This window comes from Strongylocentrotus purpuratus, unplaced genomic scaffold (genome assembly GCF_000002235.5).
Source record: "Strongylocentrotus purpuratus isolate Spur 01 unplaced genomic scaffold, Spur_5.0 spur5_scaffold_18, whole genome shotgun sequence".
NCBI lineage: Eukaryota > Metazoa > Echinodermata > Echinoidea > Camarodonta > Strongylocentrotidae > Strongylocentrotus > Strongylocentrotus purpuratus.
In genome coordinates this window covers 34,095,574-34,117,239 of record NW_022145603.1, presented here as the reverse complement: position 1 = coordinate 34,117,239, position 21,666 = coordinate 34,095,574, and the positions used below count along the sequence as shown (strand labels likewise).

At 37.1% G+C, this 21,666-nt stretch overlaps 1 protein-coding gene across 2 annotated transcripts in view; it reads right to left on the bottom strand.

Moving 5' to 3' along the window:
* LOC582973 overlaps positions 1-21,666 on the bottom strand; it is a 53,998-nt gene that overhangs the window by 17,086 nt on the left and 15,246 nt on the right. Inside the window, exons 8-23 of one of the 2 annotated variants that reach the window (XM_030989759.1) lie at positions 21,543-21,625; positions 20,839-20,972; positions 19,781-19,913; positions 17,943-18,064; positions 17,082-17,102; positions 14,766-14,889; positions 13,815-13,952; positions 12,096-12,206; positions 10,937-11,106; positions 9,769-9,928; positions 8,865-8,966; positions 8,344-8,469; positions 5,751-5,887; positions 5,424-5,490; positions 4,677-4,862; positions 290-409 (exon numbers count right to left, since the gene is read on the bottom strand). In XM_030989759.1, the coding sequence (XP_030845619.1) occupies positions 290-409; positions 4,677-4,862; positions 5,424-5,490; positions 5,751-5,887; positions 8,344-8,469; positions 8,865-8,966; positions 9,769-9,928; positions 10,937-11,106; positions 12,096-12,206; positions 13,815-13,952; positions 14,766-14,889; positions 17,082-17,102; positions 17,943-18,064; positions 19,781-19,913; positions 20,839-20,972; positions 21,543-21,625 (1,934 nt within the window). The remainder of the gene's footprint in view (positions 1-289; positions 410-4,676; positions 4,863-5,423; positions 5,491-5,750; positions 5,888-8,343; positions 8,470-8,864; positions 8,967-9,768; positions 9,929-10,936; positions 11,107-12,095; positions 12,207-13,814; positions 13,953-14,765; positions 14,890-17,081; positions 17,103-17,942; positions 18,065-19,780; positions 19,914-20,838; positions 20,973-21,542; positions 21,626-21,666) is intronic. The other variant, XM_030989760.1, reaches the window with a different exon arrangement.

Below are 21,666 nucleotides of genomic sequence, written 5' to 3'. Positions count from 1 at the left end.
TGTCCAGGTTTAAGCCTATTTTGACCTAATGCTCTTGGCCTATTATTAAGAGCTTCTGATAACAAATAGAGAGAAAAGTATAAATGGGTTATTTAATAGCTGTAATACTATCCCATTCAGTCTCTCAATTTACTGATTCATTTTTCTTTTGAAACCTTACAAGAAAAAGGTAAACCTGATGTGCAACTACATCAAAATAAATGTCATTGTCAGCAGCATAGCTAGAAGGTTCCGTCATGATTTTCTCCCCCCCCCCCCCCCCCCTCTCTCTCTCTGTATAGAGACATACCTTCTTGAGATTCTTGACCTCATTCGGGTTTCCAGACCCGGATCGGCAGAGCGTCTGACGCCCTCCTCGTCCTGCTGAATGAAGGGAAGATCTGTCTCCATGACGATACCGAAGCTTTTCCTATAGGATAAACAGAGCAGGATTATAATATTACAAGATGCATCACTTAACCAAGTACCATTTTTCCTTCCTATAAATGAATCAACATTTTGGCTTCATTTTGACCTCTGAGAAAGATCAGTAGACAAATTAGACAGCAATAATAAATGGACTTATCTACTCAGGGTGACTTCAATGGATACTGTTCTTTCAGGTGGCCCTGCAATTATTGTTACCACAGCATTGTCAGGGGGGTGTTTCACAAAGACTAAGATCGACTGACTTGAACTATGGCAGGCCATTTTAACGCCACTGGTTGCTCTCACTCTTGGTCTCTCAGGGGATGCCACAGAATTTACATTTTTTCCCTTCAATAATGACACGTGCCTCCCGGCCAAAAAAAAATTGTTAAAATTAGCCCTAAATTCGCCCAAATGTACTGAAAAACAGGGACGTGCCCCCCCCCCCCCCCCCCCCCCCCCCCCCCGACCAAAGATATAATTTTTTTTTTTTTTTTTTTTAATTTAAAAAAAAAATGGCTGACCTAAAAAGGTGACCTTACACCCCCCCTCCCCTGCTTATTCAGCGGCTGGCTGATTCGTTGCGATTTTTTTGGGGGACTAAAAAAAAAAAAAAAAAAAAAAAAAAAAAGTGTCCTTCCCCCCCCCCCCCCCGCTTATTCAGCGGCTAGCTGAGTCGTTGCGATTTTCGGGGGGGGGGGGGGGGATAAAAGAAAAAAATATATAATGTTCTCTTTCCCACACGGTGTCCCCCCGTGTGCCCCCCCGGCAAGAAATTCCTGGATCCGCGCCTGCTTTGAGAGACAAATGCCAGTAAATGGTGAGAGCAAACAGCGTCATGAACAGCCTGCCATAATTCAAGTCCAAGTTAAGTCGATTTTATTAGTCTTTGTGAAACACTACCCTGGGTTGATGGTATATATAACACCTTGTAAAGTATGTCAGCATCAAACAAGATGAAACCTAGGACCTTGAGTGTGAGAGTCAAGAACCTTCACCAACACATAGCAGTGCTCCTTCAAACCACAGTGCAACCATAGTTTACCACATCAGAATGACCCATACATCTAGAACAGTAACAGACCTTTTCAGTTCTGCAATAGAATAGCTCACTGTACTCTCTAATTGACCCAAGTCAACCTGCGAATAACTTGCATACTCTTGCACCACTCAAAAGATTCTGTAAAATATGAATCCCTCCTAGTTCGTTGACTGGTGCGATAGTCGTCATTTGGTCCTGAATGTAAACAAAACTAAGGAAATTAATTTTGATTTCCGCCGTTCACCGAAACCCCAATTACTGGAATCTTTGGTAATCCATGGTCTTTGTATTGCACAGGTTTATATAAATACTTGGGAACAGTTGTTGACGAGAAGTTAAATTGGAATAGGAATTCACAGATTGTAGCTATAGTAAAACAAGCCAAAGATTGTATATTCTGAGAAAACTGAAGAGGTTTAGAGTTGATAACAGCATTCTAGTCCTCTTCTACCAGTCGCTCATTCAAAGCATTCTTACATTCAACTTTCTGTGCATGTTTGGGAATCTCTCAAAGCAATAAAAAACAAATTAAAACCAAGGAAAATTCCCCAACGAGTAATTCAAAAAGACCTCCCCCTATTAGTATGTTATATGAGAAACGCATTCTTCTAAAAGTTCACAACATAACGCGTGACCCCACACACCCACTTCACTCCTGTCTCATTTACAATCGTTCTGGCATTCGTTGGGGGGTTCCCAAAACTTCTCGCTGTCGCTATAGACAGTCCTTCATTCCGAATTCCATCCACCTATTTAACAATAACAATAACATTAAACGGTAATAGACCAGTTCGTACACATGGCCCCAAATATCCACATATCTTTTAAACATAGATAACTCGAACTTTGTGCCTTTTGGAATAATCACACCTAAAGTCATGGAGGTGATTCTTTGTTTGCCCTCTTGAAAAGATAACTTCCACCTGTGTTCAATAGAATGCATTACTGGTGCATGCATGAATAATGGTTGCATGAGCATGAGCAAGTTTCGTGAGCATGTTTCCAGTATTGGTCTCAGTGGGTTTTACAATTTTGTTCAAGTGACCTTTATCTGCGCATGCTCAGATTGTTCTATATTGTATGTGATGTGGAATGTGTGAATGGATTCATGCCGTTTCTTGCTTATTTCTAAGAACCCATGGGTTGATACACATGAATAGATTTTAACGGCAAGTTAAATACAGCGGCCCTCATTTGCACTCTCTCATTTCGCGTCTGTGGATGCTCTCTCGTGATAGGGTGGCCCTGGCTGGTGGAATTTGAATCGGACGGGTGAGTGGTTTGGTGGGGGGAGGGTGGCGCCTTTCTTTTGTTTGTTAGTTACGTTCTTAATGTTGTTCTTGTTTTTGTTACAGGGCCCCCAATTACAAGCAGAATCACAGGGGTCCTAACCATTATATTGTATATTGTTATTGTATACTGTTTTATAAAGGTTAACTAAAGATTTTGAATTGAAAAAAGCCCTGAGCAAATTGGGCCAATGCATGTGTCAGATCACCATGACAGGCTCTCATCTGTGCCCCAAAATTGTGGATGTATTCATAGAATAATCTGAACATCAAGCTCCGCAATCATACACTGCATACAATCTCTACTACCTGAACCTCTCGCCTGGTCCGTTCTGAAGTAGACACCTGAATTAAAATTAAATGAGACAGGCTAGATTCATTCTTTGATCAAATCAACAAGGTGAACAAAACCTGGTCACGATGGTCAACAACCTTTGGTCATCGGATTCAGGCTTGCCCGCACACAGTTTATATGCACATTATCCACTCCCTGGGGAGCCAGGCGTCATTATACAGAGGCTCACAATGCTGAGCAAACTACATTAGCTTTCGCATCCTACCGGGTACCCATTTAACACCTGGGTGGAGAGTGGCAAATGTAGATAAACGTCTTGCCAAAGGACATTAATGACGGCTAGGATTTGTATCCCATATCTTATGATCTGCAGTCGGGTGACTTATCCACTAGACCATAACACCTGGGGGCGTTTCACAAAGCTTGTCATCAGTGACAAATGACAGTTTTTGTTATAAGCTACTGAGATCCTTGCTTCTGATTGGTTATCAACAGATTTTTCACTGATTTTTGTAATTTGTCATTGAAAAAAGGCTTTGTGAAACGCCCCCTGGGTCATCTGATTCAGGCTTGCCCGCACGCAGTTTATGCACATTCTCCACTCCCTGGGGAGCATTCCAGCCAGGCGTCATTATACAGATGCTCAAAATGCTGAGCAAACTACATTAACTTTTGCATCCTACCGGGTACCAATTTCACACCTGGAGCGTGGCAAATGTAGATTAACATCTTGCCAAAGGGCATTAATGCCGGGCTGGGATTTGAACCCTGTACCTTCTGATCTGCAGTCGGGTGACTTATCCACTAGACCACAACACCTGTACTCGAATACTACAGTCAAACCTGTCTACAGCGACCGCCCAAGGGAAACACAAAAAGTGGTCGTTGTAGACAGGTGGTCTTTGTAGACAGGTTCCTTTAGTACATGTTTCAATGAGAAACCATTTTCAAGGGAAACAAAAAATTGTGCTTGTTGTAGACAGGTGGTCACTAAAGCAGGTTTGACTGTATATTACTTGGTACAGGTACGCCTCGGTTCTCCTTTACCTTTTCTTTCTTATCTTTGGCTGCAGCTCTCTTCTCGGCCTCACTATCCTTGCTAGCATCATATACAATATAAATAAAAGAGGCCCCAGAAGGGATCCTTGTGGAACTCCACAAATTAACTGTTGAAAGGCCGAGTCTAATCCATTTATGGATACATTTTTTTTCCTACCCCTGAGGTAGCTTTCGAACCACTCCAAGGCCCTTCCACGTATACCACAGTGTCAAAGTTTGTATAGTAAAATTTGACTGTGTATTACTTGTTATAAGATGATGGCGTGGATCCTAATCAAATGATTGGTTGAAAGCGCACACGTGACCAGGCATTCATTTTGCCTGACGCGTAATTTTCATTATCATTACCGGTCATTATCAAATTCTAATGACCGGTCATTAGTAAAATCATGTTATAAAACATCATTTAAAAAAAAAAAATAAAACATAATCTTATAAAACAAATAATAAACATCATTTTGATCGGGCATTAGTAAAATTACCCACACTCAGTACCTTTGGAACAGTCTAACACGCCCAAGGCGTTATGGGTAATTCTTACTAATGCCCTCACTGCTGTATATTACTTGATATACGTACGTACCTTTTCTTTCTTATCCTTGGCTGCAGCTTTCTTCTCGGCCTCGCTATCCTTGCTAGCATCTGCTTGATGATTGCTAGATGCACTGCCTGATTTATCCTTCTCTTTATCCTTCTCTTTGTTCTTCTCTGAGCTGTGGCGTTTCTTGTCACGTTCCTTCCTTGTTTTTAACTTCTTCTTCTTGCTTAGCTGTTCATACAATAGAGAATATTTAGATTAGTTTCAATATTTCTGTAGATAATACCAACAAATTATTGGAATACTACAAACTAGAATAATACACAGAATTTTAGATCCCAATCCTCTCCTTGCTTTGATCATCTTTCCACGAAATAGCACATCACTTGGATGAATTCTTCTTCAACTCATTTTGATGTTTTTTTCAAACTTGATATTGACATTTTGGAATGTACAATTTTGATAAAAACATATCATCTGTTTGTAGCCAAAAGGGCATTAAGACATTCATTTACATGTAATGGCATTTCTTGCTAAGCTGTTCATACAATAAACAATATTTAGATAAGTTTCACTATTTCTGTAGGAGGTATTTCTTGACTGGACTACGGTTTTGCTGTGTGCAGACTTGCACACTCATTAATGGTATTTCCATCAAGTCTGGTGTCAGAAAATTAAGAACATCTGCACATGACGACCTTCTCCCTTTATGAGGCTCTTACGACATGTATCACAACATTTTAAAACCTTGTGTCAATGAGCATATGATAGACATGTTTGAGAGATTGATACCTTAGGAGCTAGGGCTATGAGATGAACAGGAAGACCATCGTCAGCTGAGCTGTCTGAACCGGTAGTACTAGAGAGAAACAAGAACAGAAGAGGATAAGATATATTAACTATAATACCATTGATACAAAATATTACTGAGTTGATTAATCAATTACTCAAAAGACCAGTTATATATATGTGACACCATTGGTTCATGGTCACTATCCTACAGTACACAAACGAAATGCTAGCTTCATTTCTGGACCTATCCCTGAAGGTCATGATTGTATTCTGTTTTTTAATATTTTATTGGAATTGAATAAACTGAATTGAATTGAACCTCCTTACCTAGACTCGAGACCCGATGGGTACTCAGCTGAAAGGTCAATGAACCCATCAGAAGGGAGGGGTGTACCGGTCCTCTCCAGGTGAGCTAAGATCTCTGATCTTAGCTTCTCCTCCAGACCAGATAGGATTGTATTGCACTACAGAGAGATAGATAGAGGGAGTCAATCAGTTAGTCAAGAGTCCATTAGTTAGTCAAGAGTCAATCAGTTAGTCAAGAGTCAATCAGTTAGTCAAGAGTCAATCAGTTAGTCAAGAGTCAATCAGTTAGTCAAGAGTCCATTAGTTAGTCAAGAGTCAATCAGTTAGTCAAGAGTCCATTAGTTAGTCAAGAGTCAATCAGTTAGTCAAGAGTCAAAGAGGTAGTCAATCAGTTAGTCCAGAATCAAAATATTGGAGAAGGGACACATATACAAGAATCCCATATTTGCTCTGGGCTTTTTTTTCCAGTATCCTCTCTAGATGAGCTATTAAAGATCTGTCTAAGCTTCTTCTCCAGATTAGATAGGATTGTATTGCACTACAGAGAGATAGAGGGAGTCAATCAGATAGTCAAGAGTCAAAATGTTAGATTAGGGACACATATACAAATCTCATATTTACTCTAGGCTTTTTTCTTCCAGTATATTCAAGGGGTGATAGTGGGCTCTAAAAAAAAAAAGTTTTCTTTTCCCCCTCAACCACGCCCCCTTTGAGAAAAAAAAGAAAGAAGAGGATTCGGGGGGAAAAAATTGCATTGAATAACATTCCCCTCTTTTGAGTAAGCAAATCAGGAAAAAGTCGGGAAAAATAAAAAATCGGAAAGCGATTTAAATCTGGTAAATATCAGGCCTGATATTCTCCAGGGTAAGGTAGGGCCCTGTTGCAAACCATTGATGGTAAATCAATTAATATGTGCAACATAAAACAGAGTAGAAAAATCATAAGGGCAGTGGAATCCTCCTAACTATAATCATAATCACAACTATAAACTATAATCACAATAACATTACTGAGATAGTATGTGCACTTGTATTTATACACAAAATGAAACAAAAGATAACAGCAGAAGAGAATGAAATAAAAAACATCTATGACCACAACATTATCTATGAAGATTAATATATCAGGTTCCAGCAGCTACAATTTCCAAAACTGATTGCTTGCAATAATGCATTCAAACTAGAATTTGCAGAAGATTAAGAATAAGAAGGAAAAAAAGGTCAAGATAAAAACAACAACAAATAAAAGAGAAAATATAATGATTTTGTGCCTACACAATAAACTATATTTTAATAGCAGGAGTATTGTATTCAGCCTTGTAAATCACAAACATCTACTAGACATATAGAGGGGTTTTGCAGTCATACATGTACATAGGTACAGTAATAGAAGACGATAAATAAAAGGTAATAAATAATGAAAGGGACAAATACATACTAAAAAAGGGAGACATCGAGAGAAATGCAAGAAACATGAACTGTAAATTTTGCATAAATACTTTAATAGCATGCATGATATACATTTATCCTCATCTCACAACACATACTTGTACATGTACATGTACCAATGATGGGACGATTTCATGCAAATTACCATTTTCATGATCAAGGCACGATGGAGAAAAAAATAGTAGATTTAGTATTCAAAACTTTAAATTTCAATAATAAATGGGGGAAATTTATTTTTCAAATGTAAATGTATATCATTTATTTCTCTCAAAAGTTTGTTTTGTGTGAGGTTACTTTATTCAGATAAAAATAGAATATTCTGTTTTCAAATACTGTCTTACAAATACTGTCTTACACTATATCAACGTTAATATACATCTTTGTCTCATGACTAAAATTTCTAAAATTCGCTTCTACCTTATTTTCAAGCCGGCAGAAATCTGATTAAAGATAAAATTCTGGTGCATATCATATATGTATCTTGATAAAATGTTCCAATGCATACACAGCTTTCAAACTATTAAAGCTTTATCTCTGGCAACTGTTATAAAATTGCAGTGCCTTTCAATGAACTCCTTCTTATTGCATTTAGGTAAAGTGTGGCATATGTAGATTAAAGTATGCTAAATGATGTTTGTGATATAAGGTTTTTGAAACCCAAACAGATACCTGTTCAATGTTGATCCACAAATCTGGTGATAAATTCACTATAACACTCCAACTCTACCCATTGATGCAAGTAATAATCCCTCTTTTCAATTCCAATATGAAATCCAATATATGGGACTGAACTTTACCTATATGGCTGCCAAACAAAAAATCAAATGCATTGGACTGAATGCATGGCTACATAAAATTCAGCGTATGGGACTAAATTATGGCTGCCTAACATGAAATCCAATGTATGGGGCTGAATTACACCTGTATGTCCTCCTAACATAGCATTCAATGTATGGGGCTGCAGTATGTTTGCTTTCGGGAAGAGGGACCATTAATGGTTACAGTGATTTAGTTTGCTTTCCTCTTCCCCGGCAGCCAACTGATGCACTCAGAGGACCTCCAGGAAGATTGTCCATTTATAACTGATATTCTCTTAATGTTTGTTTACTTATATTTACATTGTTATATTTTTTGTGAATTGCCGAATAAATAATAATAATAATTACCTTTGAATGATCAGGATCACAGTAGTCTAAAAGAGAGTCACAGAAGTGATATCCCATGGCCTCAAAGTCTGCCGTACTGAAGTGAGTCAGCCTCTTATCACCGGACGTAGAACCACAGAACGATGCCTTCAACAGAGAACAAGTAGCAAATTAGTTCACAAACCAAGATGCCATCGACCGGAGAATGTTCATTTTACACTTGACCAAGTTTTCTCATTCAAAGTTATCTCAGACTTTAGAGAATATAAAAGGTAGTTTCCTACAATACTATTGCACATATTCTCATTCAATAGTCTTCAGTATTTTTCAGATGTACTCCTTTAAAGATTATTACACTTTAGTTAAGATTCTTCCACTTCTGTGTAGACTCTTACACTGTTATGTGAAGAATTACACCTTTGGTGTTAATTCTTTCACGAATGGTGTAAATTCTTACATATTTGGTGCTAGCTGTGCATACATTTAGTGTACCTCTTCGCCCATGTGGTGTCAAGTTTTACACCTCTAGTGTTAAGTCTTACCTCCATGGTGTAGCTGTTCATGATACCCATCTGCCAGACCACCACACGCCCGGTTCCCTCCTTACTCTTCTGCACCTTGAACTTACAATTGTTGTAGTTGAACTGGTGTAAAAACAAAACAAAAAAAACACAGTTTAATCTATGCAGTCTTCAAATAGGGATCTATTTAATGCATTGTGTACAAAAATATACATCAACACTCTCTTTTTATACTAACAAGTTCAAACAGTAAGCAAAATAATTTGTAAATTGAAAAGGAGTTCAGATTGTTGTAGTTGAACTGGGGAAGAATAAAAAGAGAAGAAAAAAACAAATAAAAAAAGTTTGAATGCATGCCCTCTTCAAATGATGAATTATTTCATGAGATGTGCATGCACCGATACAAAAAATTAAAAACTTTGAAAGACCGGTTTTACCATACTCGTTTTCCCCAATAGACTGTAGGGTTAGGAAAATTAGGCGTTAGGAAAATGCAAAATGAAATTTCGATTTTCAATTATCAATATCTTGATAATCAGACAGGCGATCGGCTTGCAAAAGCCATGGGATTCCTGAATGACCTAAATGTTAATAATTATTATTGCAGCATGAGCTAAATCAAGGATTTTGTTTAAGGATCTGAGACAAAGTTACCGGATCCCTTTAAGTTGGACTTGAAAATTATGGAGAGCCATTTGTAGCCTTATAAAAAAATATATTCAAACGCGAAATTTAGATTATTTAAAACTTTTTAGTAATTCCACATCAAGAACATAAAATCTCTTATACCTTTTAAAATAACTTTTACAAAATATTTTCATAGAGGCTAACGGCTTTCCATAATTGTTAAGTCAAACTTAGAGATAAGTTCAACTTAGGATCTTTGAGAAACACCCCCCTGGAAGAGAGCGGAAAGTGTTACTACCTTCTCTCCGGCGTTGTTGTAGAGGATGATAGGGAAGATCCTCTCTCGTAATCTCAGCTGAGGATTCTTCTTGTTATCACAGCCATAGATAAACACATTCTGTTTCCTACTATGACCATGAAGATCACAATACACAACGACTTCTCTCTCTTCCATCAATCTGAAATTAGACAGAATGATATCAGGTATTGATATGTGATGACATGCATTTTGGGGATTATACATTAATGATTTTAACTATCATTATCACATTCGTCTTCACCACCACCACCACCATCACCATCATCATCGTCATCACCATCACCACTGTCATCATCATTATCACCATCACCACTGTCATCATCATCATCATCATCATCATTACTATCACCACCATGATTTATCACCACCATCATCACCATCATCACCACCTTCATCATCATCATCATCATCATCATTGTCATTATCGTCATCACCACCATCATCATCATCACCATCATCATCAGCATCATCACCATCTTCATCACCATCATCAGCATCATCACCATCATCATCATCATCACCATCATCATCAGCATCATCACCATCATCATCATCAACATCATCATCATCATTGTCATTATCGTCATCACCACCATCATCATCATCATCATCATCATTGTCATTATCGTCATCACCACCATCATCATCATCATCACCATCATCATCAGCATCATCACCATCTTCATCACCACCACCACCACCATCACCATCATCAGCATCATCACCATCATCATCATTATCACTACCATCATCAACATTATCACCACCATCATCACCACCATCATCATCATCATCACCATCATCATCAACATCGTCATTATCGTCATCACCACCATCATCACCATCATCATCATCGTCATTATCGTCATCACCACCATCATCACCATCATCACCATCATCATCATCCGCATCATCACCATCATCATCATCATCATCATCACTATCATCATCAACATCATCACCACCATCATCATCATCACCACCATCATCATCATCATCAGCATCATCATCATCATCACTATCATCATCAACATCATCACCACCATCATCACCATCATCACCACCACCACCACCATCATTATCATCATCATCATCATCACCACCACCACCACCACCAACATCACCATCATTATCAAGATGAACTCACTTTTTGACCATAGCCTTTGTGTGTGTTACTGAAGGGAAGGAATCTTTAAGGATAGTCTTGTAGTTTCTATTGAGATCTCTGCCAGCCAATGAGCAGCGATAGTTCCCTACAATCACACCATCTGGATTCAACATCGGCACAATCTTGAACACAAACAGATCACGTAGCAACTGCAAGGAGAGACAGATGACATTATGCAGTGCTATCAATATTCTTCTTCTCCGTAATCTGGGTTGTAATTGATGTTTATAATGATTGAATATTATTAATCCTGTCCTTATTTTGATATTTCTTTAGTTCATGATTTAGTAGTTATGTGTAATTTTGTTGTATTAATATTGTAAAGCGCATTGTTATTTTCTTTGAAGATGAAATGCGCTATAGGAGCCTAAGTTATTATTATTATTATTATTATCACCAATGTAAGTCGAGCAGAGCATTAGGATAGCGATGTTAGCCTATTATTACAGGATACTTATGCTGTCTTAATGTAACTTAAAACTGGACATAGAAATTGAAAAAAAGCTGTGGTCTGGTGATTGCATAACGATACAAGAAAGAAACTTTGGTGTCGGTGGTCATGGGACAATCTTGAACACAAACAGATCACGTAGCAACTGCAAGGAGAAATATGGACAATCATATATTATTGCTATAATCCTTCATCTTTTCTTTCTGTGCGATTCTTTGTAAATTATGTCTCACAGAATGTTAGGGCATTTCTAATATGTGTCAAACAGTAAAATGAGAACAGCCCTTTATTCTACTGACTGTATGTAAAGTCAACTAATGTTGTACTGAGTTTAATATACTGTGATAAAAAAAATAACACATTAGTATTGCTGTGCATAACAAATGATTGTTTCATTGTTTATACAAGAATCTTTCACTGAATTTCAATTCTCCATCTTTTCATGACAATGTCCTTGTTCTCTTACTGCATTATTGTCATTGTCTGTTTTGTCTGAATTATTTTTTCCTCCTTCATATTCTTGTTCTTTAAAATTTGATCTTCTTTGTCTTAAAACAGTTTTTACCAATTCAAAGAGGAAATGCTGGTCTGGAACCGTGTTAATACCAATATAAGATGATTCACCATTGATTAAAGTAATAGGAAACATCAATATTGCTAATTAGCTATCAACATCAGATTTCTTACCTTAGCATCCGGCATCTCACTTGTGAGATAGTCCAGGAATCCTTTCATCATCCAACTAGCATTGGTCTCACCAGGATGAACACGAGATGTTACTACCACTGCTTTCTTCACCTAGGAATCAATGATGCATAACATTCAAATAAAGTGGACATCCTCTTTCTGGATATTATTCTACTAGCACAAATGACCGTTGCCTCAGCTAGCGATTTGTCAACATTTAAAGGGATCCGGTAACTTTGTCTCAGATTCTGAAACAAAATCCTGGATTTAGCTCATGCTGTAATGATAATTATAAACCTTTAGGTCAGTCAGGAACCCCATGACTTTTACAAGCCGATCGCCTGTCTGATTATCAAGATATTTATTATTGGAAAAACGAAATAAAATTTTTTGTTTGCCTAACGGTTTTCATAACACGAGAGTCTATTGGGGGAAATGAGTATGGTAAAACCGGTCCCTTAAAGATTCGTACTTTTTTGAGGCGCTTCTTGATATTTTGAAGCGCAATTTTTTTAGGGTTTCAATATCACACCATATCACAGACACTGGTAACATGTAGGGCCGTGCATCTCAAATTTAACATTGTTAAACGATGCCCTTAACAGAGGAAAAGTCACACAAGTTGACATACTTTTCCTTCGTTGACAGAGCTATGTTTTGTTCAGAAGATGTTCAGAAAAGTTGAAATGTATGAGGCATATGCTCTTACTTAAAAGACTATAATACTTGTGGCACATTTTTCAGAGGTTCGTGAACCAAATCATATCCCTAGTAAAGATAAAAAATAATTGACATATAGACATATGACTTCTTCATATAGCAGTCCAAGTCTTCATGGAGATGACTGACAAATGAAGCTTAGCATTATCCCAGACAGTAAAGACATGGTGAGAACAGACTACATTGCCTGCCATTGATATCAACATGTGATCTCCCAACAGACAATAGAGTCATAGATTAGAATACAAGCTTTACTGAGAGTCTAGTGAGAGTACAGGGTAATTCCATAAATAAGGGACCCACTTTGTGACATTTTTGGTGTCCCTGTTAAATAAGGAACCTACATGTATTTGTGGCTCTGAGTAAAGATTTAATCGTGGAGTGAGATTGTAAAATGATTTCCAAGCATAATATTGCATCCTCATACCTAGAATTACTTTAAAAAAACACTAAACACTGTTAAAAAAAAGGTGATTCGGGGGATAAAAATGGCATCTAACAACATTCCCCCCATTTTTAGTAAACAAATTGGGAAAAAATAGGGAAAAATCTGGAAAACATGGGTAAAATCAGGAGAAAATAAATAAATTAAAAAATCGGGAAGAAACAAACAAAAAATGGGGAAAAAAAAAAAAAAAAAAACGGGGAAAAAAATAAGGAAAAAAATTAATAAATCGGGAAACCTATTTAAATCGGGCAATAATCAGGCCTTTATTTAAGTCTTTACTCAGAGCCACTAATATGTGTACGTTCCTTATGTAATAGGGACACCAAAAATGTCACAAAGTGGGTCCCTAATTTATGGAATTACCCTGTACTCTCACTATACTCTCAGTAAAGCTTGTATTCTAATCTATGACTCTATCGTCTGTTGGGAGCCAGAAGGGCATTAACTCATATACTTTGACACAGAGTTAACACTAACACCCTTCTGGCTATCAACCAGGGAAATACCATAAACAGTCACTAATTCCTGGAATTACCCATAGACAGGCTTACCTTAGCATCATCAGGGTTGAGAGATGGTGAGGTGATGGTGAGGACATAGACTACATTGCCTGCCAGTGATCTACATAGGATCCTCTGCTTGCAATACTTGCTACGGACACGGTCATTGGTCAGGTTCTGAAGGTAGTCCTGGAAACATGAATAAATTAAAAATAACTTTGAAATTAGCAAATCACTATAAATACAGAATTTATTGAAACCTAGGGAGATAAGACTTCAGGACAATAGATGGACAAATCGTTTAACAGAATGGCAACCAAGGATGGGAAAGAGAAGAAGAGGAAGGCTGAAGAGAAGATGGAGAGATGACCTAACATCATACATGGGAACGGCCGCTTGGACTAGGATAGCTAGAGACAGAAGAGAATGGAAATGTTATGAGGAGGGCTTTGTCCAACGTCTGGATGAACTATAGCCTGATAGATAGATAGATAGATATGGAGATGTGAGTTGGTCTAGCGGCACGTTCATGTGGTCAGCTCTCTGTCTTCATCTACAAACTGGCTCAGGCGACCCCTGTTCAAAACTGATTTATGACTTTTGGATGGTGACGTAAAAGGTTGGTAACCAGACGTTAATGATCATATTTGATTGATACCGATTCAGCTTCCAACGTGACACTATCAAGAGGTGTCGTGGTCGAATGGATATGTCATCTGACTGTGGATCACAAGGTCCGTGGTTCGATTCCCGCCGCGGCATTAATGTCCATTGGCAAGACATAAATCTACATTTGCCACACTCGACCCAGGTGAGGTAAATGGATACCTGGTAGGATTGCTCCTTGAAATGCACTGTGCGCTGATAACGGATGCCAAAGCTAAAGCTAGGGTAATAATTTCCAAAGCTCTTTGGAAGCGCATGGGGATGTTATATAATGTGGTATGCGCTATACAAGAACTGAATATTATTACTATTATTATTATTATTATTATCTCTTACCTGTAGGTCTGAGTATGTGTAGGGGTAGCAGTGAGCAAAGTAGCATGTATCATTATCATGAGGCACAGTGAAGGTCCAGGTCAGGGAGTAGTAGAAGTTACGATCTCCTTTCACATCTTTCCTCCTGCAAGTTCAGAAAAACATCCACAAACAGATCAATGAATATCATGCCGAGGTGTCACGGTTGAATGGTTTGATTGGCTCTTGATGAGAAGGCTAAAGCACTATGAATATGACGGACAAAGAAAGGGGACAAAATATACAGTTCCTCATTCTACCCTCAACCATTGCTGTGGTAGACAAAGGAACATCCCTTCACTGCTATTATGTAAAAATGTGTAGAACAGGTGTCACATGCATATTCACCTGTTCTACACATTTTTACAAAACAGCAGTGAAGGGATGTTCGTTTGTCTACCACAGCAATTTTTGAGGGTAGAATGAGGAACTGTATATTTTGTCCTCTTTCTGTGTCCGCCATGTTCATAGTGAAGGCTACTTCACCTGAGCTGCGGTAAACTGCATGTTTTTCTTTAATGTACTAACGTGTACTGCACTTCAAACTTGTGTATTTTGAAATGCAAGATAAGTGAGTTTACGCATAGGACCCCTGTTACACTTGCTATTCATTTCGGACAGCAAAAAAACAAAATATACCTTACAGATAAATGAATATCATTATCTTCTGTTTCAAGACATGTGACTTCTTTTTATGAGGAAATAATTCCCATAGTTGAGTGGTCGAACATGCAAAGCAAATCCTATCCAGGAATTTATAGAGCGCCAATATCTACAGTTATCAACTAAATTATTTATACCCCTTGAAAATAACAATATACCCTCTCTCTCACATGGTGCACCCGCAAGCCTACTGTATAACAATTTACCAATTTTCTAATGATAACCAATACTAATAATGTCTTTATATTAATTTTGAGACCTTGAAAAACATAGTACAGGAACACACTATTTACAGTGTATATTCATATCACTTGCGAAACTATAGTAATTAACTGGTTAATAACTGAGCCCACGCATATGCAGATAGTTTCCCATAGAAATGTTCAATGTGAATAATCATGTATTGCGTTAAGAGCTTTGTTATCATACACATTCATTGATTAAGGAGTGAATAAAAGTTATACATTGAAAAAAATGTGGTCATGTTAAGCACAATAGTGCCAATGTGCATGAAAACAAGTTTGTGACTAGTTTGCAATATAAAGATATTGATTATGCAAAGCACATTTATATGCACATTGCAGCAAGTGTTGAAACAAACATGCAACTATTGTTATGGAATGTTGATCAATGCAATGCAAAATATTAAAATCACCTGCTCCCCTAGTACATGTATGTGCAACTTACAATAGGGGAAGATTAATCAATACAAACCTGAGTTATTTAGCAAAACAAGTGTCTGCATCATTACAAGATGCAAGATTACATACAAATCCATCTTTTTCAATATTTGTTTCTATTCACGCTGAAGTTTTAATTCAAGCCATTCTATGGTGTGTGCAAATATGAATCAATATATTGGTAAGCAGCATTTAGTAGGCCTGATTACCAGTGTGTACGGTGTTAGTTCTTATGACACGTACATGTACATACTGTAAGGATGGTATTAAAGGATTATGACAAGCAGTTTGTGTGCACTTTACTTACCGCATGTAATCCAAATAATTACAATACTTGATTTATCCCATCTTATCATTGTCAATATCTTAGGATTTTATGATAACACCAAGTAAGGGTAGCATTTTTACAGACTGTTGTTGATTTGTTAATGGACTAGAACTCGTACTAAAGAAAACTGAACTTTAAAGTAGATCAATGAATTACAGTATTCTTTTAGAATAGTTCTAAAATGAACTCTGTTAATTTTTCCAAAAGAAGAATAGGTGCTCGATGTTTTAATACTTTACTCTGTTCTTTGTTAGGGGTGCTACGTACCACAAAGTCTTCTATTATCTTCTCCCCATTGAAAGCCTTTAAATAACACCTTGCCATCATTTTGGCCATTTTTATGATAGGTGATATCAATGTTAAATGTCTTACTTGTATTCTAGGTTCATAAGTTAGGACAGTTTGAAAATCCAAGTTACTGAAATTATATTACACACTCAATGTTATAAGCGCAATAGTTTCTGTGAAGGTGGGAGGGGGAGCAAGGATGAGCGGTGGTGATTATTGTCAATGAATATTAGAGCAGCAGCATATAAGTAATGCATGCCATGGTGTGCCTGAAGGGGAGGGGGTGGGGGAGGATGATTAGAGGATGATTATAAAATGTTATTTAGATAGTCTACTTAACTTCTCTTGATATGTTTCAGCCTGGGTACAAACACAAATCAAAATCAGCACACATAAAAACAAACATAACAAATATCAATGTTGAAATAGTTCTACTGCATGTGCGAACCAACTAAAATACATCTACATGTATAACCACAAGCAAACTGAAAATAAACTTAGCACACATAAAAATAAACATTTCAACTATAATTACTGCTATGATTCTACTGAACATGTGAGAACCAATTATAATTGATCTAAAAACACAAAGAAACAAAAATTCCGACAGCACCTCTGTGTATGACTCTTTGTGCGACATTCAACAATTCTAAAAAACTAATAAGTGTGATTTTAAAAATAATATTTAGCTACTGAAAATTAGTTTATTGAATGTCATATCAAAAGAATATTATCCATTGCCTTTTTTTGCTATTACTAAACACAAACACAAATCATAGGAATTTCTAATTCTAAAAAAATGCATGCACATGTGAACTTCCTATCTAAATACCTATTTCCCCAAAACAGTTTATTATGAAATTGTAACTTAAATTGATATTTAGGTATAAACGTCAAGCAGATTTTGGTGTTTCAGAGAATCTTTTGCTCTAGTCCTATAGAAAGGGCTATGTGCATGTATTAGAGGATGAATTCTTTATCACAAGGCAATAACTATTAGTTAAAGCTGCAGTACTGTACATCTATATACTGAACTTCTTTAAATGAGTCCACTGTAGATACGCTAAGTTGAACTCAATACAATTTTGAAATATAACACATAACTATTGTCAGTTTGGAGCAAGAAGGAATTATCTCTGTGTAAGATGATGTGAGTAGATGCCCTTCTGGCTCCAAACCGATTTATTTTGAGTGACTTACTTGACGTCGTTCTTGTAATATTTGATATCATCACCAACTCGTCTCCATCCGATCCCTTTGGTCTGTGCATTGCATTCTGAGTACATCAACGGTCTCATACCACTGTTATATAAACTACCAGACTGCAGTATAGGAGAGAAAGAGGAGAATTGTACATAGTATTACTATGCAGTAATTACAGTAAAAAGTCTATTTTACGTCCCCACAAACTGTGACAGAATTTCCTGGGGAACGGTCATTTTCATATGCAGCCTCTGTTTTATGGAATAAATTGCCGAAATACCTAAGAAATATAGAAACATATGAAAATTTCAGAAGTAATTTGGAAACGTATCTTTTTAGCACTTTGTAAGATTTCACAATAATGAACCCACTGCACCATTTCCACTCCTTCTGTATTCAATTCTGTATAGCACATAGATGCCTATGTGCTATACCAAATTATTTAATTATTATCATTATCATTACTCATTAATAATAATAATAATAATACATTTATAGCGTGCAGAAACTATCCAACATTAAGGATATATTTTAACAAAAGGATGTTTACTATCTTCATGCCACTACTGAAATAAAATATGATTGTATAAGTCAAAAGTACACAGGAAGGGGGGGGGGGGGGGTTGCAGGGATGTACAGCGTATTAGGATACACAAATATATTCTACCTTGTTTAAAACAATGTATGATCGTAAGTACATCATTTTCTTTTATTTTCCACATCAATAAAAGTGCACAAATGAATGAAGAGCCTATAACATCCTCCTGGCTCAAAACTGGACCCTGTTTCATAAAACTTGATATCAATAACAAGTTACAAGCTACTGTTATAAGCTACTGAAATCATGGCATCTGATTGGCTGAGAACAAACTTGATATCAATAACAAGTTACAAGCTACTGTTATAAGCTACTGAAATCATGGCATCTGATTGGCTGAGAACAAACTTGATATCAATAACAAGTTACAAGCTACTGTTATAAGCTACTGAAATCGTGGCATCTGATTGGCTGAGAACAAACTTGATATCAATAACAAGTTACAAGCTACTGTTATAAGCTACTGAAATCATGGCATCTGATAGGCTGAGAGCAAACTTGATATCAATAACAAGTTACAAGCTACTGTTATAAGCTACTGAAATCATGGCATCTGATTGGCTGAGAACAAACTTGATATCAATAACAAGTTACAAGCTACTGTTATAAGCTACTGAAATCATGGCATCTGATAGGCTGAGAGCAAACTTGATATCAATAACAAGTTACAAGCTACTGTTATAAGCTACTGAAATCATGGCATCTGATTGGCTGAGAACAAACTTGATATCAATAACAAGTTACAAGCTACTGTTATAAGCTACTGAAATCATGGCATCTGATTGGCTGAGAACAAACTTGATATCAATAACAAGTTACAAGCTACTGTTATAAGCTACTGAAATCATGGCATCTGATTGGCTGAGAACAAACTTGATATCAATAACAAGTTACAAGCTACTGTTATAAGCTACTGAAATCATGGCATCTGATTGGCTGAGAACAAACTTGATATCAATAACAAGTTACAAGCTACTGTTATAAGCTACTGAAATCATGGCATCTGATTGGCTGAGAACAAACTTGATATCAATAACAAGTTACAAGCTACTGTTATAAGCTACTGAAATCATGGCATCTGATTGGCTGAGAGCAAACTTGATATCAATAACAAGTTACAAGCTACTGTTATAAGCTACTGACATCAAGGCATCCGATTGGCTGAGGGCAAATTTATCATAAAAATTAAGCATTTGTTATAGATAAAAAGTTTCATGAAATGGGCCCCAGATCTTACCTTCATGAAGTTAGTGATGGTGAATCGGTAGCGGACGTTACGTCTTGTGTTATTGAATCTGAAGTAGAACCACTGTGTGTGTTTATGAGTGTAGAGATCATATCTTAACTCCAACTCATACTCTAACTCAGACCTGCAGAAATGAAAGAGGATTATTGATAATAAGTAATAATAATTATATCAATTTATATAGCGCAGCAACTATACAAATATATTCTACCGTGTTGTGATGTAAAAAACACAAAAACGTCTCTACATTATGTACATGTTAGGGCTTGGTACTAAAGGTTAAAAGCTTGCAGAAACATAAGGTCCTCCCCCTCCCATCCCCCCCTGGAAAATGGCAACATATAAACTAGGCTCTAGAGAAAATGAGCACGAACAGCCAAAATTGTGTATTTAAGTCCAAACACCTGTGGAAAATAAAATTGGGCATGGAGATTAATCTTACTGGGTCACTTTACATGACTTTAAATTTTATGGCACTTTCATGATTAAAGGTCGAACGCATCTGCCATTTGTTAATGTATCACCTGCTGAGTGCCAGAAGGACATGAACTCCTGATTATAATAATAATAATTATAATAATGATAATAATCTTTTAAAATCCACTCCAAATTTTATTAAGTTAATCCGAAAATGGAAATTCTTTTGCCCAATTGATCGTGAGCCCGGCAGCCACTAAGCAGCGCCAGATCGACGTTGCTCTATCCCTCATTGTTGAACGCCAAACAAAGTAGCAGCAACTTCCTTCTTTTAACGTCTTTTGGTATGACGAGGCCGGGGTTCGAACCCACGACCTCCTGGTTGTGATAGAATAAACACCCTTCAGGCTCTCTGCAGATGAAAGTTTGAGATGGAGCATGAGAAACATGATACATTCAAACCTGCTTTAGTGACCACCTGTCTACACAGATCACCTGCCTACAAACGCCACATTTGTTGTTTCCCTTGAAAATGGTTTCTCATTGAATCATGTACTAAAGGAATCTGTCTACAAAGGCAACTTTTTGTGTTTCCCTTGTGTGGTCGCTTAGACAGATTTGACTGTACTTACACTTGGATAGCTTTCATGAGGTTCCCACTCTCAAAACGAGATTCAAAGATTAAGGTGGTATCCTCCGAGGACTTCAGCTTGGCGGCTCTTTGCATAGGACCATTCCTGTTACCCCCTACACGGGATCGTAGGAACTGAGAGGGGTAAGGAGAAGGTAGAGATTCAAAGATTAAAATGGTATTCGAATGCATGCTTAGAAAACTTCAGCTTGGCAGCTTTTGCTAAGGGGCAATTTCTAATACCCCCTACTGGGGATCATGGTAGCTGAGAAGAGCAAAGAGTAAACCAAAGTTCCATCTCATCATTAAAATCCAAAATGAACAGGATCTTTCTTAAAGTGAATAGCAACAAGGCACATAACACAACAACAACAAATTACACCCGGTATACAAAATAATAATAATAATATGGTCTTGTTTACTAAGGGTACCCCTATTATAACTGTTCTTCCTGAGGGCAATGCCATTACTATTACCCCAGTAATGCCATTACTATTACCCCAGTAATGCCATTAAATACACCAGGTCGAGAGGGACATATGTGGATTAAATGCATTGTCCAAGCATACAAGCATTGAGTGAGGATCAAACACGCTCTTCTGAGATTCAAGAGCCTTCATTATAGTACAACAATGATAACCATGAATAAAATTAATCTAATCTAAAAGTAATCTATAATTAAAAGATTATAGTTATAGGACTTACATATTCTTCATGAGTAAGAGGATGATTATAGACTACTCTCCCTTCACCTTCCGGCAAGGGCATTGGTGTCTTCTCAAAACCACCTGATAGTAAGAGACAAGTCAAGAAAGCAAAAGTTTTAGAA